This window comes from Sycon ciliatum, chromosome 10 (assembly GCF_964019385.1).
Source record: "Sycon ciliatum chromosome 10, ocSycCili1.1, whole genome shotgun sequence".
In the NCBI taxonomy this organism is placed as follows: domain Eukaryota; kingdom Metazoa; phylum Porifera; class Calcarea; order Leucosolenida; family Sycettidae; genus Sycon; species Sycon ciliatum.
Genome location: NC_088652.1, coordinates 11,511,341 through 11,527,385, shown reverse-complemented (window position 1 = coordinate 11,527,385; position 16,045 = coordinate 11,511,341). Strand labels below are relative to the sequence as shown.

General features: G+C 44.9%; 1 protein-coding gene across 1 annotated transcript; it reads left to right on the top strand.

Annotated features, from left to right (window-relative positions):
- Positions 1-7,133: 7,133 nt before the first annotated feature.
- LOC135826640 (uncharacterized) lies at positions 7,134-13,840 on the top strand. The gene is made up of 4 exons (XM_065339243.1): positions 7,134-7,170; positions 7,610-7,792; positions 8,492-8,728; positions 13,408-13,840. Exons 1-4 carry the CDS (start codon positions 7,134-7,136, stop codon positions 13,722-13,724), a joined length of 774 nt encoding a protein of 257 aa, XP_065195315.1. The 3' UTR covers positions 13,725-13,840.
- Positions 13,841-16,045: the final 2,205 nt, after the last annotated feature.

The window sequence follows — 16,045 nt, the reverse complement described above, 5'->3', positions numbered from 1 at the left end:
TTTTTTGGTATTCTATTTTATTATTTTACTTGGGCATTCCCAACAGACCCTAAGGTCTTCCTACATGGTGCCCAAGATGAATGAACGTGTTAAAGGGAAAGTCCCACATCGTCAATCCCAGATATGATTGATGGTCAGTTTGATGGAATCTACCGCCATTTTGCTTATACACACATTGCCTTGCCCTTGTGCAGGCTGCCAGGGTGGAAAAATGCCAGGCTCGAGGACTATAGATTGAGATTTTTAAACTCCCTAGAAAAGAAAAAGAACCAAGGAACTACAAGTTATACAATAATGTGTGCACTATCACCACCAGCTACTAAACAAATAGCTCATGTGCTAATATTGCATATTGGATGCACACTACAACAGCCTTCCAAATTGGATGTTCTAAGCTATATGATGACTTAAGAGGGGAATCCGAGTCCATTCTTGCACACCTGATGAGCCGTCTTTATCTGTACGGCGAAACGATCACCGTGTGAAGCTGCTGCTTGTTACCGCTGCTTATTGTCCATCTAAATTGTCATAGTTGACGGTGCAATGCTATTTTACCAATTTCGGTTTGCATGATTCTTGTTCGCCTCGCTTCCACTTTTATTGTTCTTGGCGTCTTTGAGCAACACAAATTGTGTGGAATGTTGCTTTACCTCCTTGATGCATGATTATTTTGACCGCAAAATAATGGCCTTGCCAGTATCGTCATCGACACTCGTGAACATCCGCAAAAGTCCTCCACAGCTAAGACTTTCAGCTCGTACTTGTCTTGGTTGCGCTCACCTTCCCCTCTTATTTTAGGAGTATAGTGCGGTGGGGGAGTAGGATAGTGCGGTGGGGGAGTAGTATAGTGCGGTGGGGAGTAGTATGGTGGGATGGGGGAGTAGTATAGTGCGGTGGGGGAGTAGTATGGTGCGATGGGGGAGTAGTATAGTGCGGTGGGGAGCAGTATAGTGCGGTGGGGGAGTAGTATGGTGCGATGGGGGAGTAGTATAGTGCGGTGGGGAGTAGTATAGTGCGGTGGGGAGTAGTATAGTGCGGTGGGGGAGTAGTATAGTGCGGTAGCGGAGTAGTATGGTGCGATGGGGGAGTAGTATAGTGCGGTGGGGAGCAGTATAGTGCGGTGGGGGAGTAGTATAGTGCGGTAGGGAGCAGTATAGTGCGGTGGGGAGTAGTATAGTGCGGTGGGGGAGTAGTATAGTGCGGTGGGGGAGTAGTATAGTGCGGCGGGGAGTAGTATAGTGCGGTGGGGGAGTAGTATAGTACGGTAGCGGAGTAGTATGGTGCGATGGGGGAGTAGTATAGTGCGGTGGGGGAGTAGTATAGTGCGGTGGGGGAGTAGTATAGTGCGGTGGGGGAGTAGTATAGTGCGGTGGGGAGTAGTATAGTGCGGTGGGGGAGTAGTATAGTGCGGCGGGGAGTAGTATAGTGCGGTGGGGGAGTAGTATAGTGCGGCGGGGAGTAGTATAGTGCGGTGGGGGAGTAGTATAGTGCGGTGGGGGAGTACTGAGTAGTATAGTGCGGTGGGGGAGTAGTATAGTGCGGTGGGGAGTAGTATAGTGCGGTGTGGGAGTAGTATAGTGCGGTGGGGAAGTAGTATAGTGCAGTGGGGGAGTAGTATAGTGCGGTGGGGGAGTAGTATAGTGCGGTGGGGGCTCTGATTTGATTGCGGACCCCATCATATAACTTAGAACATCCAATTTGGAAGGCTGTTGTAGTGTGCATCCAAGATGTGCTAGAGCTGTTAGCCAGTTAGTTGTAGAACGTCAGTACCATAGGTCAGTGTCATGGCGCATGAGCTGATTGTTTTTCAACTGGTGGTGTTAGTGGACATTATAGCATAACTTGTAGCTCCTTGGTCCATTTTCTTTTCTATAAATTTATCCTTGGCTCTCCACCTCTCGTTTTCTTTTTCATTTTGTTTTCCCACTCTCACACACACATGGTCACAGTCAATTCTGCCGTCGTAAATCCAATTCGGGACGGATACGATAATAATAATAATAATAATAATAAGTAACGCAATAAATAGAGAAAGCTGCGCACTCAGTACAAACACCATTAGCAAAACTTGTTTCCATAAAAAAAAGCTTGTTCCTTGAACTTTTTCGTGGCCATCTCATCAAAAGGATTACTGGCAAATCAAAACTAATTCAAAACTCAATATGTATATATGCACAATGCAAGTAATAATTTAGACCCTATCTAGCGCGATTAATGAGAGCTGAAAGAATATTACACCAATCAACGACATCAGGTGACAACAGATGAGATAAATTCACCACTGGAAAGTAACCATCTTGTATCAAACGTTTTCTTTCCCTTCTCTTCAGGATAGTACAGGGAATGTTGGAAATTTGGAAAAACACATAACTATATACAAAAGAAAGAAGAAGTAAACACTTCAACATAGGCGATAAAATGATTAAAGTGTTAAAAACTCAAAAACGAAAGCTGCAAGTTTAGACAAACACGTTGAACACATCAGGGAACACTTGTCACACTTTCCCGAGGTGTGACACAAAACAACTGCAATGATAACACATTCTCCTTCTGTACACATAGTTCTGGATCTAGTTTATGAATATACAGAGCTTCTAACACAGCAAGATGTAACTTAGACCTTCCACGAGTTAAAATCGAAAAGATATCATCACTATTCAACACACGACAACTAGCACTGCCCGACAAATGACGCTTGATGGACGATATCCGATCACTCAGCTCTGTCACCTTCGACGTTTGCCGTTGTTCTCTTCTTTTGGGGTTGTTTGTTTGGTTGCTCCGGTTGACACCGGCAACGTCCGTTGAATTCATGGTGATTTTTTTTTTTGGTGTCACACCTCGTGAAAGTGTGACACGTGTTCCCTGATGTGTTTAACTTGATAGAAGGAAGTGTCTACTGAATTGTGTGGATTTGCGTTGTTGCATGCGAAGGTACTGATTACGAAAATGTTTTTTCACAGCCTCCAAACTACTGGTTGAAAAATAATAACAATAATAACAAAGAGTCAGCGTGTAGAAAGCAATTTGATGAGTGCAATAAAGAGTATAATAGATGCAGACATGGCCAGACAACAACGAGTTAATGGGATTTTAAAGGATTTTTTTGTATACATTACCCTCCGTTCCGATAAAATTCACTGAATAGCAGAACACGAAAATCGATTTTGAATAATAAAAATCTTTTAAAATTCTGTTAACTCGTTGTCTGGCCATGTCTGCATCTATTATACTCTTTATTGCATTCATAATAATAATAAAAACAATAATTCCACTCGGATGGTGAGCCAATTAAATTATGGTGGAAAAGGAGAAGGACAAAATGTCAGGTCGCCGAATGTCTCAGTACTCCTTGTCAGTTTTGTGCCATTTTGTCGCACTCGCTGACTTTATAAGATCTGGTTACATTGGTGGACAGTTAGTTATAACTCTTAACATTTAGTCTTTCTCCTTTTTCACCATAACATAATAATCTCCATTCGAGTTCATTTAACTTCATGTGCGAAAAAACAAGGATTGCCAGTGGAAATTGCTTCCCAATTTTCAGGGTACATCTCGCTTTGGCCCTGGCAGGAGTGTAGACAGCTTTTTTTGGCCACTTTCTCCGAATTTGGCCTGGGTTTAGTTTTGGACTGGAGAGTGATGGCAATGCCCCTTCTCCGGTTTTTCTGCTTCTATCCATCATTATAATTTTAGATAAGGGGCCGTCCGTAAATATCGAACTTTTTTCACCAAACGAATTATTTTAGTTTAGACCCAACCCCTCCCTCCCTCCCCCTCAGAACGTAAAAAAATGTTGAGATATACATGCGTATACAACAAAAGTCGCAAGTGTGTCAATGCTCCTACGGCCATGTACATGTATCGAAGTTTTCTGAAACGAAATTGGTCAACCCCCTCCCACCCCATAACGAAATTATTTCGTTTCGTGAAAAAAGTTTGATAATTGTGGACGACCCCTAAAGTAGATTAAATCCGCACAGATCTTCATAATGCATTTCCTAATAAGATTCTGTGTTTATACTCATAATGTTCTATTACTTCTTCCGTGTAGTTCCTCTGACGGGGAAGCAATTCTATTCTGTACAATTTCTGTGTGCAGCTGTATGTTCCCTGCCAGCAATTAACTATAGCAACACTCTGAGTGTGGTACCCCTCAACCTTACTGCTGATGGCAAGGCTTTAGGCTTTGAGATGACCTGTAAAACAGGGTATTCTCTCTCCGCTGTGAACTTTTCGTCAAATTGTTCCATGCCTGGAGGAAGCTTCGACTCCATACCCACGTGTGAACGTAAGTGGCTCCTGAGCACTGCATCGTGTAAGTTTGTTAATCCTTTCAGGACAATTACTGATTCCACATATTCCTGCCAGGGCACACGCTGACACGCTCCTCAGGCCGAGTATACAGCTGCAAAATTCTATAAGTTCACTCACCAGTGGCAGAATTTCTTCATCTTGGTCTCATCAGCACGCTACCTTGGCAGATCGCAGAATTTCTTCATATTGGTCTCATCAGCATGCTACAGATCTCCTCTCTCCAAATCATTCACTAGCTGTCCGGCAGGAGCAATAGAATTGCCTTCATGCCATTAGAGAGGTGCCACATGGCGCCTGAGTGAGATATTTGCCCACCTCGACAAATTTCTTCGGTGCTGAAGTTTTACTCAAGGCAGAACAATCATTCAAAGTTCTCCAGATTCGTGAAGTTCAACCAAATCCTTTGGGCTCTACTTTGCATGCACCATGCTACGATGACTCATAGGGGAAGTACCCGTTTGCGAGATACTGATAGATGCAAATCACTGCGCACGCAATTTGTCAAAAGGTTCAAGCGTATTTTCTGTTTCGCTCTTCGGCGTTCCGTGAATCCACATTGCACTATATCAAACAAAATGGTCACTGTGAAGATAATTTTGTCACCTTCCCAACGAGCTGTCATTTGCGATTTTGGGAGAAAGAACACAATAGTTACGATAATTTGAACCCTGGGGTATATGCACTGTACAAATGTATTCACTGTCAGGACAAGTATACTCGTCTTCGGGAATACAGCGTACATTTTGTGGACGAGTTAACTCGTCCGTGGTTCTCAAAGGGTTAATGAGCACTGCCATGTAGAACAATTCTGTCCTGAGTTGAAATACCCGCTCTAACCTCATGCACGTCTTCATGACATCATGACATCAAGTGGACATGGAGAATGAACCTTAGCACTTTCCACTGAATCTAAACAAGGAGGTAAAAGTGGGGTTGGCTTGATTAGAGGATGGAACGTAACGTTACACAGGTAACAAAGACATGTAAATACCACAGAATGCATTCCCGTTCCGACAAACACTGAAATCAAGAAGTATATGACTTTAAATATGGCAACCTCTTCCCTAAGAAAGGGTTTGCTCCCCACACTGGAGCTCGCACTATTCCGCCGACTTTACTTGACACTTGACTGACTCATGACTGCCATCCAGAGCACACGAGGAGTCCATCGAACCTTCGGCTCGGCAAAACTGCAAGAAAGCACCAGTCCCTGCTCAATACACAGTGTTTCGGGGAATTCACCCCTCATCAGTTGAGCTTGAGTAGGCTGAGGAAGATTGTGCCTGAAGAGCACCACTTATATAGTGCTCTCCAGGCACAAACATCACCAGGGATACAAACTTACAGAGACGCTCCGTTTCCAGCGCGATACACACCTCTTCCCTCTTCCCATTAATTTATGTTGTTGGAATGGGCCACAGCGATGATACCACAGGTGAATGACACTTGTGATTAGCTAGCTTTGGGAGATATTTTGTGGAAAATATAAAATAGAATGTGCTTTCTGCTTCCTTCTTGTCACTACAATTGTCGCGTCCCAAAGCGATGCATTTTCTTCCACTTGAAGCAAAGGAATCAGATCAAATTTGAGGCAGAGCATTGTGGATAGACTAAGCATGGGTGTGTGGCCTCCTACCTCACTGCCCCGGCAGCTGGTGTCGACGTCTCCACCAGAGTATGAGGCAGACTCTTAAGCATTCGGCAAGCCGCTGAATAAGTCTCGTGTTCAAATTCAGGGCTTGAAACTTCTTTTTCAAGCGATCCATGTCTCCAGGCGGCAGGCGAGGGTATCAGCAAAATTCTGGCAGAAGTATCCCTTAAGAGAGCATGTCTGATAATACCAAAGTATGTTTGCAAGTGGATCTCTCCGATTTCGCTCAAAATTTGCAGGTAGGTTCCCTTTGGGGTGTGGATCGATTGTGCGAAGCACTTGAAAAAGTTTGTGAAGGGAACCTTGAAATTTGCATACCCCTCAAAAATGGCCGAAATATCACATTATTTATGGGTCTAGAAACGAGTCACGCCACAGCGTATACGAACAAGCTATGAACAAAACTCCATCAAGCCAACATTGCCTCACCTTAGAAGAGTTACTGGAGTAGTACGGCTTATCCACGCCAGCATCCCAGAAGACGAGGTCCATCACCCCCTGACGCCACAAATGATCGTCTTGAAAATAGTCTTTACAAGCGCTGGCAAAACAGCCAGCTACGTCCTCAATTGGCCAGAACTATACACCGGCAGATAGTAGAACACCTCTTCTAGCGCTGAGGACATGTCCCCCATCTTCCTTTTGGGGTTTTCTTGAAATATACATTTTTTGAATTTTTCCACTCGACCATGCTGAAATACGGCCAAAGTCATACCTGCGCAGGAAAGCTCGCCCCTCCGCAACGTCTCCTCAGCAATTTCTACTCCAACACTACTCCCAAGGCCGCAGAACGCAGTGAAGTATTGACTCTGACAAGGAAAAGCAGCGGTGATCACTTGTCACTCCAAACGACAAGCTTCTCCTTGCGCCACCAAAAATTTTTTGTGCGACTGTTGATGCAAAAGTGACTGAAGGCCTGAGCGGAGTTTTTGAATTTGATTGCTTGTGTTAGTGAGTAAGAAGCCTCTTTTGTTCGGATTCAACATTGGCGCCCAACGTGGGGCTCGAATCCACGACCCTGAGATTAAGAGTCTCATGCTTTACTGTAGGATTACGCTGTGTAGAACAAAAAATTATGGGAGTGATGCTGTTTCGGCACGGGATTTCATTTTTTTACGTACAAGTGAGAGTTGTTGTATCGAGAGCAAACCTGCACCTGAAGATGATGGCCATTGCATTCCTGGATGTAGCCATTGTTCAGTGTAAGGGATGAAATGAAGACTAGCGAGGTGAGGTAATGTGGACATGGTGGTGGTAGTTTGTTCTTAGTTCCGTTGCGTACGCTGTAGCAGCCCTCGCCTTTCGTCCCTAAATTATGTAGTATTTTTGGCCCATTTCGAGGTGGTCCTCAGTTCCAAGGTGTTAGTGAGTTGTGCAACCAATCCTTTTGTTGGGTTTTTTAAGACCCAAAAAAAAACTATCAGCAAAAGTGTGAGCGAAATCGAAGTGATGGCCCGAAAAAGAGAGAGGAAAATAATTACACCGAGGTACTTCAGTAGTGAATGGCCAGTTTGTTTGTTTTTGAGTCTTGAAGACAAGGGGCAAGTTACGAGAAAAGGAAAAACTGAACATTCAAGGTGTTTCAAAGAATCCTTGCCATGTATCTGGTTTTGTTCTGTTGTGCACACATACTTTATGCAGCTGAATGTTCGGTGTCGAAAATAGACAATAGTGAGCGTGTGGTTGCAATCAATGGTGATGCTGGTGGAAAGGCACATGGCTTTAATGTGACATGCAAAGCAGGATACGCTCTATCCAATATGGGTAAATCACCAAAGTGTTCCACACCTGGTGGAAGCTTCGACTCCATCCCCACATGTGAACGTAAGTGGTCTTCACCTATCACTGTAAATGAGCATTGCAGCGGTTGTAACTAAATCAATTTCTTGACCATTCAACAAACCAGTTCAATGCTTGTGCAGGGCTCAACCAACTTCCTGGAATTCATGATCATGACGTGCCTTACCAGATGTGCAGAATACCATCATCCATCCATCAACAAGGCATCCAGGCTGCATCACATCTCGGTTATATTTCCAAGTTTCTGCTCAATTCGAAACTTTTGCAGGCACAACTTATGCCTATAAATTACCTATGCCTATCTCCTGCTCGGGCTTACCGGGTGTTAGCGGCTGGTGTAAGTGCACTTTGGGAACGGACACGGTAATTCCCTTTAATTTATCTACTTTACTATGACCATTCCAATGAGTTGGAGCATTCATGCAGCTATGAACATAACATTATCTTGAAGTGCTGCATCATCCTAGATGACACAGAGTTTAGCCTCTGCTCTTTCCATGTCAAGGCGAGTGAGGAGAAACATTGCTTCTCCAGCAAAAGACTCATAGCAGGCATAGCAAGCCGTGGAATGTTTCCTTGCGCCATCATTTGAAAGCGGCCCATTCCGTATCACAATAAGTTCAGTTTTCGGTCCAACCGATTGCTTTCTATGTTGACAATCATGTACTGTTGACTATGAGTGTACCATATTTGTCTGGTCACATGCTGTGTGTCTTGCTGTAGTGCTGTCAATACCCACTGGAGAAACTTCTAATACTGGTGCTATTGCTGCTGCTGTTTCGGTAACCATACTTGTCTTGGTTGGTGGTATAGTTGGCCTCATACTCTTTGCACGGCATTCTCACCCTGATAAGCTGCTGAGGGCAAAGAAAAACCTGAATACGGCCAAGAGACAGATGCAAGTCAAGATCGGAATCTCAAGGAAGTCAAATCGTGGGGGTACAAACAATGGCCAAGACAGTAAGTTGTAACTTTGTCCACATCAGATATGGCGATGGAAGGTCTTGCTTGTTCAAAGTCACAACTTTCTTATCTCAATAAGTTGATATACTTTGGTCGCTAGTAAGATGGTGCACTAAGAACAGTACTAATATTACAGTTTCTGACATGTCACAAGACTGTAGGCACGGAAATGACCAATCGCATAGAACCTAGCAAGGCCTAAATGAGGCGATCAAGGCATGCTAGAACTCAATATTTAGTGGAGCGGGCTTTGATTTTACTATCAAAGCCCGTTCCGCTAGCCTTTGATTTACTGATCAAGCCCGGTTGTTTTACTCGAAAAGGTTGGCTCATGCTTTCAAGCGTGAAAGGAAGATTGAAGTGCGTCTTCATGTCAGAAATCCAATAAAAATAGTCGTGTTCAGTTTCTATCAGCCAATCACAGCCATTCGCGAAGTATTTACAAGTGGCAATCAGTTCGATATGAGTTTACAAGCGTGGATGTATGTCAGAAATGTAATCGAAACACTCGTACTCGTGTTCGATCACCCTACATCATAGCTAATCGCACTTCGCGTGGCGGGCTGTGAATAGACGATCTCCATCCAACCCCTGCCTGATTCTCTGGTGACACGTTAACAAACGCTTTGGTGGGCATCACGTATCAGTGTGAATAGACCAGTGTAGAAACGTTCCTCTGCCCAAGATTCCCCCCCCCCCAAAAAAACCATGCACCGTGGGAAAGGTCTTGAGCTCAGCTTTCCACAGGTATAAACATCTTCGCTATAGGATGACTGAGCGGCGGCAAAATGAACGCAAAAATCACAGCCGTAGGATCCTCCCAATTAGGAAAAGTTCAAAGAGATTCCTAACCCGAGCCTTGATGGTTTGTGCTTCGTAGATCTATTAGAGTTAGGTGTCAGGTCATCAAATGTCTCAGTACTCCTTGTCCCTGGTACGAGTCCTGGTGGTGACAGTCAATTGTTTCTTCAGACTTTTCCCGTTTACCTCTTTCCCTCAAACCAATGAAGATATCAGAATGGAATTTTTTTGGAAAGGCGACAAGGAGTGGACAAATAAAGTGATGCAATGAAATGATTTTTTTGTGCAGTCATGTCTGTACACACACACACACATGCACGCATGCACGCGCACACACACACACACACACACTCACACGCACACGCACACACACACACACACACACACCCACACACACACACGCACACACACAAAGCAAAGTAGCAATGTTTGTATCCAGAATGTGTCTTCTGGCATTCTTCGGTGGAATATCATCACTGATCTGTTACATGAAATAAAACAGAGAGAGGTTCCAGTTTGGTTCAAATAAGAATGAAAAAATGCTCCAAAAATTGCGCAGAATACACAAACAAATACTCAAATTTACTCAAAATCAGACAAGCTGAATCGACATTAATTTTGTGTATACTTTATTCATGCAATGTGAAACGGTGGAGACAATGTGCAATAAAACAATGACAAAAAAAGAAATAGTGTAGAGAAAAACTAGGATTCAAGCAAGCTTTCGTACAACACTTATCAGGAATCATCGTTGCACTAAAGAGTCTTGAATCCTGAGTTTTCTCTACACTATTTCTTCCTATTTTTCATCATTTTATTGCACATTAGCTCCACTGTTTTATATTGCATGAATAAAGTATACACAAAATGTTCATTCAGCTTGTCTTACTGATTGCGGTTATCAAATTATTGTCTCCTCGCCGTTTGTTTAAATTACTCAAAAATCACGCAAAAAGTAGAAAATGGCCGAAACCGATGAAAACCCGCAAAAATAAGGCAAATGAGAGAAAATTAAGGGAAACTGGGTTTGTGACTAAGGGATTGTCTTTGGCTGGGTTGGCAAGTATTGCAGGATTTCATTCTCAGGTTCTAATAATTATTATTTGCCCTTGCATCAACCCGCATACCGAGCCACAACCAAGCACAATGACTACATTCATGCGGTGTGTGCAGGTCTGCTGCACAAGACTTCTTGCCACAATCAGATACAATCAGATAGCAGTACCAGCTCAGCAGTAATCAAACTTATTAAACCTAGAACTCAAGTAACCACGAAGAAATAAAAGAAATAAAAAGAACAATCCGGAACACATAGCCAGGGGTCAGGCTAGAATAACTGAATTCAACAGTTGGGATAAGAAACTAAAGTTGTGTATAGATTTTTTTCCTATGGTCACATACCCAACTCATAAATAATACAGAAAGACAATGGTACTGAGACAAGGACAAACGTGACAACTACTGAGAAGGGGCTGCACCGAGATGCAGCAGTGATGGTGGGGTCCTGATGGCTCTGCCGACCTGAGGTCTCGGCATCACGGCCAGAAACACGCACCAAAAACAAAAGATAGAGCTGTAAGGGTCAGCAAAAAATAAAAAGAAAGCAAGGGCAAATAACAGCTAGTACTAGTGTGCAGCACATTCGTAGCAATGGGAGTCGTTGACGGGGCACTAGAATGTAGGTGGGTCGACAGGCAGAATGTCCGTGGACCATCGCCAATCCTGTCGGCGGAGGTATTCGTTGATGTTGCACTTAAACCTTTGAAGATTTTTGCGAGTTGGGGCGGAGTCTAGAAAAGCTGGCGGGAGGGAATTCCACAGCTGGATTGCACAATGTGGGAAGCTGCGAAGAATGGTGTCTGGTGCTTGACGCGGTAGGGGATTTCGTAGCTGGTAACTGTGGCCGGCGGCCATGTGGAGATCGTTTCGAGTGCGAGTGGCGTCACGGGGAGGACTGCTAGCAATTGAGTCGGACCGGTGATGAAATGTAGTTTGTACGTGTATGTTAATGCAGCAACGTATCGCCGTAGGCTGAGGCTCTGGAGCTCCGTCCCGGGACCAATGATGCGCAATGCACGGCTTTGGATGCTATCTAGGCGTGCAAGATGGGAGGGAGCAGCTCCCATCCAGACGAGCGGAGCACACTCCAAAACGGGCCGTACACACCCCTTGTACACCGTGAGGCGGCCTTATCGGGAGAGATAGGGCGCAGCTCGCCGCAGGAGGCCCAAACGCTGTTTGCCACATATCGATACTGCGCGGATGTGCTCCGCGAAGAACAGCTTCAGATCAAAAGTCACCCCCAAGAGCTTTATTGTGGATGACTCTGGCACAGGGTTGCCTCCAAAGAGGAGAGAGGGCAAGGCTACCTGCGCTCTTTGAAGCGTGACTGTCATAGCCTGGGATTTCGACGGCTCAAACGCTACACGCCATTCCTTGCCGCAGTCTGACAGACGATTGACGGTGTCCTGAAGCAAGGCAGCAGCAGTGGGGAGGTCGTTACGGAGAAGAGTGTACAATGTCGTATCGTCAGCATAGGCTTCCAGCTGCGTGATCCCAGCAAGGCATGTTGATACGTCGTTAATGTATAATGAGAAACATGGTTGGCCCCAAGATGCTGCCTTGTGGTACTCCCGCCTTGATGGGGTATGGACGGGAGGTTGCACCACCGACAACACACTGTATATTTCGGTTAGACAGGTACTATGTCAGCCATGCAAGGAGGATTCCTTGAATGCCACATTGCTGTAGCTTGAAGAGGACAACTGCGTGAGAGACCTTGTCGAAGGCTCCAGCAATGTCAACTGCAAGTACGCGTGCTGCACCCCACCGTCCGATAGAGGATGCCCACGAGTGGTGTAGCGCAGTAAGAGCGTCGGCTGTACCCAGATTCCGTCTGAAGCCAAACTGATTCGCTGCAAGCAGTGAGTTACCCTCGAGGTAGTCCGTAATTTGCATGTTGATAATGGTCTCCATTGCCTTGGATATCACACTAAGGAGAGATACGGGGCGGTAGTTCTTGAGCTGTGAGCGAGATGAGCGTTTATGCACAGGAACAACATTGGCGAGCTTCCAGGCCTGAGGTTGGTATCCATGCCGGAAGCACAATGAGAAAAGCTTGGTCAGGACCGCTGCGATCACGAAAGCGCATTCTTTCAGGACACGGGGGGGGGGGGGGGATTTTGTCCGGCCCCGTGGCTTTCGACGCGTTGAGACGGCGCAGGAGGCGGTGAACATTCTGGATGCGGAAGTGGACGTGGGTGAGTGGTGGATGTGGGTGAGCAGGCGCTGGGGTTCCAAGGGAGGCACCATGTAGGTCCTGTCATCCAGGCTGCACTTGCCAGCAAAGAAGTGACCTAGAATAGGTTGCTCTTACCTGTGGTGAGCAGCATGTGGCCGGTAGAGGATGGCTAGTATCGAGGTAAACAGAATAGCAATGTGCGTGGGTGGGGTTGGGTTTTTGTACACTTAGTGAGAAGAAAAACAACGAACTGCAAATCTATGCAGACACACTTCTTCGCAGCAAAAAATCCCTCATACCCTTCGGGGATCTAGACCTGCTAGAATCCAAGAAGGAGGAGGCCTTTTTTTATCACATAATATATGCGTCTAGGGTTTCGAGCTTCGTACCTCTGGAACCGCACGTCGAAGCGCTTCAGTGATTCCGTCAATGAACAGCTGGGAGTTTCTCTTCGACCTACATAATTATTATAGTTTTTGGAAATAACCCAGAAATGACTGAGTGAAGATCGATTGACATTTCGAAAAGTTTCGATCCCAAGGGATCGAAAATTGTACTGTCCGTACCCAAAAAGGTTTAACCTCCCTGGCATTGAATGTGCGTTATTGCATGCACTTTATTTTCCTTTGTACAGGTTCGCCAACAGATGCCAAAGATGACTACAAATATCTTCAAAGTTCCCAAAGCACCACTGACTCTGATGCCTATTTGAACGCTAGGCGGACTACTGAACATGAGCTCTGCACTTTTCCTGAACGAGATTTAGCATCTAATGTGACTTCGAGTGGAGCCCAGGAAACATCGTCAACCCCTCAGCCCATCACGTCAGAGTATTCGAATTGCAGTAACATCACTTCCGGCGAGCTAAGCGTCGAGGTCGAAACAGGAAAGGGTGTCGGTGGGCTGGGTCAGGTGAAGGAAACCAACGTATATGAGAATGGTGTCATCTAGAAAGAGGCCAATGAAGGACACTGTAACCTAGGTTAACCGATCAACAGCCCAATGAGCTTAATTGACTGTCCTGAGCCTTTGGGCACTGAGTGAATGCAATTGTGATCTAGCCACCGAATTCAGAGCTCCACTCACACCACTCGGAACAACAATTTTCCTTTTGGTGCAGTTGACAGTGACTGGATGGACATGGGATGAAGGATTCTGGTCCGCCACTCAGGTGAACCAGAAAACGGATTTTCCTGGTCACCCCTTCCAGCTGTTCTAGAAGTCTTGTATCTTGTCCTCTGAACCTCTTCCAAAATTGTTTTCTTTTCCTTGCTTCTGTTTGTATAAAATTAAAATACTTGTAAATTTCACGGTTCGCGTGAGACTAGGCTGGGAGCCGAGTTTTTTGCATCCGCCGTGGGAACGCCACCACCCTCTAGGATCAAGGCGCAGATACAGCGCCTAAAGGGTGGGAGGTGAATAGACCAGACCCACCACCAAGTGGTCAACGACCAAAATCCCATTAGCTGCATCCATTTTTGTATATCGATACAAAAGTTCTCTTTATCTTTTCTGCCTCTCTCTATGCCAACATTTTTGCGTCGGTTACCTCCTAACATTATTTTCTTGATATAACACTGAGTTTCCAGGCATACTTCATCTGCATTGTAGTGACAGAAAACTGAAGAGGAGTCGAACCAGTTTACTTGTTGGCAAAAAAAAGGCTTTTCCGATTGCTCTGGTCTGAGAATGCTCTGTCTTGCTGAGTATGACGCCCTTTGTCAACGGATAAGGGCTTCAACAGCAGAGAAATTAGAATCTCTCCTTTATTCACTCCTTTCGAAGACGATAAGCCACCTACGGGAAGATTATTCAATGGGCGGGACACACAAAAGAATGTGAAAATAATAAAGCTAGAAAACAAAAGGATAAGAAATAGGGAAAGGAGGATGAAGAAAGGAAAGAACCTCAATCAAAGCTCCAATATTGCGTCTTTCCCTCCAACCATTGAATAAAACTCCAATATCAAAACAATAATAAAGGATTTGCAGCAACAGGCATTCTACAGGTGATAAGGACGTTGAGACGGGTCAAAGCTCGAAACTTGCTGATCCGAACGTTGTTATGGGGATTATCATTTCATTGGGATTCGGAATGGGTATGACAGTGTATACCTGAGGTTTCTACATTGTAGAGTCCGCTATGAAGTAGCACAAGGAACAGAAAATGGCGCTATGACTTTAGTATGGCCCATGTTGGTTGAAACCAAGTGAAAAAGCATAAACTGGCCAGCGCCAGAGTTAGAAACCAAAGTACATCAACTACTTGTACTAAATGGTGTTCTATTTGTGGTATAATCTCGAGTTGCTATTACACCGGAAAAATTTGTATCAGTCTCAATCCCGGTTAGGATTGGTGGTTACAAATATTTGATAACTTTATGATTATTACCTAAGTCTCTTGGGCAGTTAAACATGAAAACGCAGCAAATGTTCTCCTACATGTTCAGGACATTTCCCAGAACCTCGCAAGGTCTCTTGTTTCACGTAAAGCCAGGTTTCTTCCCAGTTTAGCATGAACACATGAGTAGTCTCTCCCACCATTCACCAAGCGTCACAGCGCACCAACAACCACAGGGATCACATCAACCTTGGTGACGGACCAAATTCGGGCAATCTCCCACTTCAAGTCATAATATTTTGAGCGCTTTTCAGCCATTTTCTTATTGATACGGTTCTCACCAGCACATGGGTGATGATGTATGCCGTGCGCTCCTTTTCATCAACAAGGAAGTGTTCTATTATTAATAAGAATTGACAGGCTACTGAGACATTCAACAACCTGAGACTTAGCCTTAACACATTTTCAGCTTTCCAACTTGGGAGGTTGAGGGTTAGGTAGCAATGAAGAGGGCGATGTGTGCACAATGAAAACGTGCACAAGCAAAGGTCCAAGGCAGCACAGAATGCCGAATGGCACAGCACGATGACGAGACCAGTTAATACGGAGGATTAGCAAGACGAAATTCGCGCTCATGTTCGCACACCGAGGATAATCGAACTCAGTGACGGACTTCGTGTTATGGGAAGGATTAGCAAGCAGAAATCAACATTGTGTACAGACAGTACAGTGTAGTAAATTTATGACTGTCCTGACACGAAACCGCGATTCGTGTTTCGACTTCTTTTCCGACGGCGAAAAGGCGAAAGTTCGCAATCCAGTTCGCGAAGCGAACAATGTTTTCGGCTTGCTAATCCTCCGTATTAATATGACAATGCGGTCGAACTACAATTCAAAGCAACAAAGCAAAAACCCACCCGACTTGGGTGGGT

Bases quoted from the DNA above. Each gene is read 5' to 3' on its own strand.
- LOC135826640 (XM_065339243.1), top strand. From the start codon at position 7,134: ATGGCCATTGCATTCCTGGATGTAGCCATTGTTCAGT. The intron at 7,171-7,609 runs GTAAGGGATGAA...TACTTTATGCAG, and splicing joins GGATGTAGCCATTGTTCAGT to CTGAATGTTCGGTGTCGAAA. The intron at 7,793-8,491 runs GTAAGTGGTCTT...GTCTTGCTGTAG, and splicing joins CTCCATCCCCACATGTGAAC to TGCTGTCAATACCCACTGGA.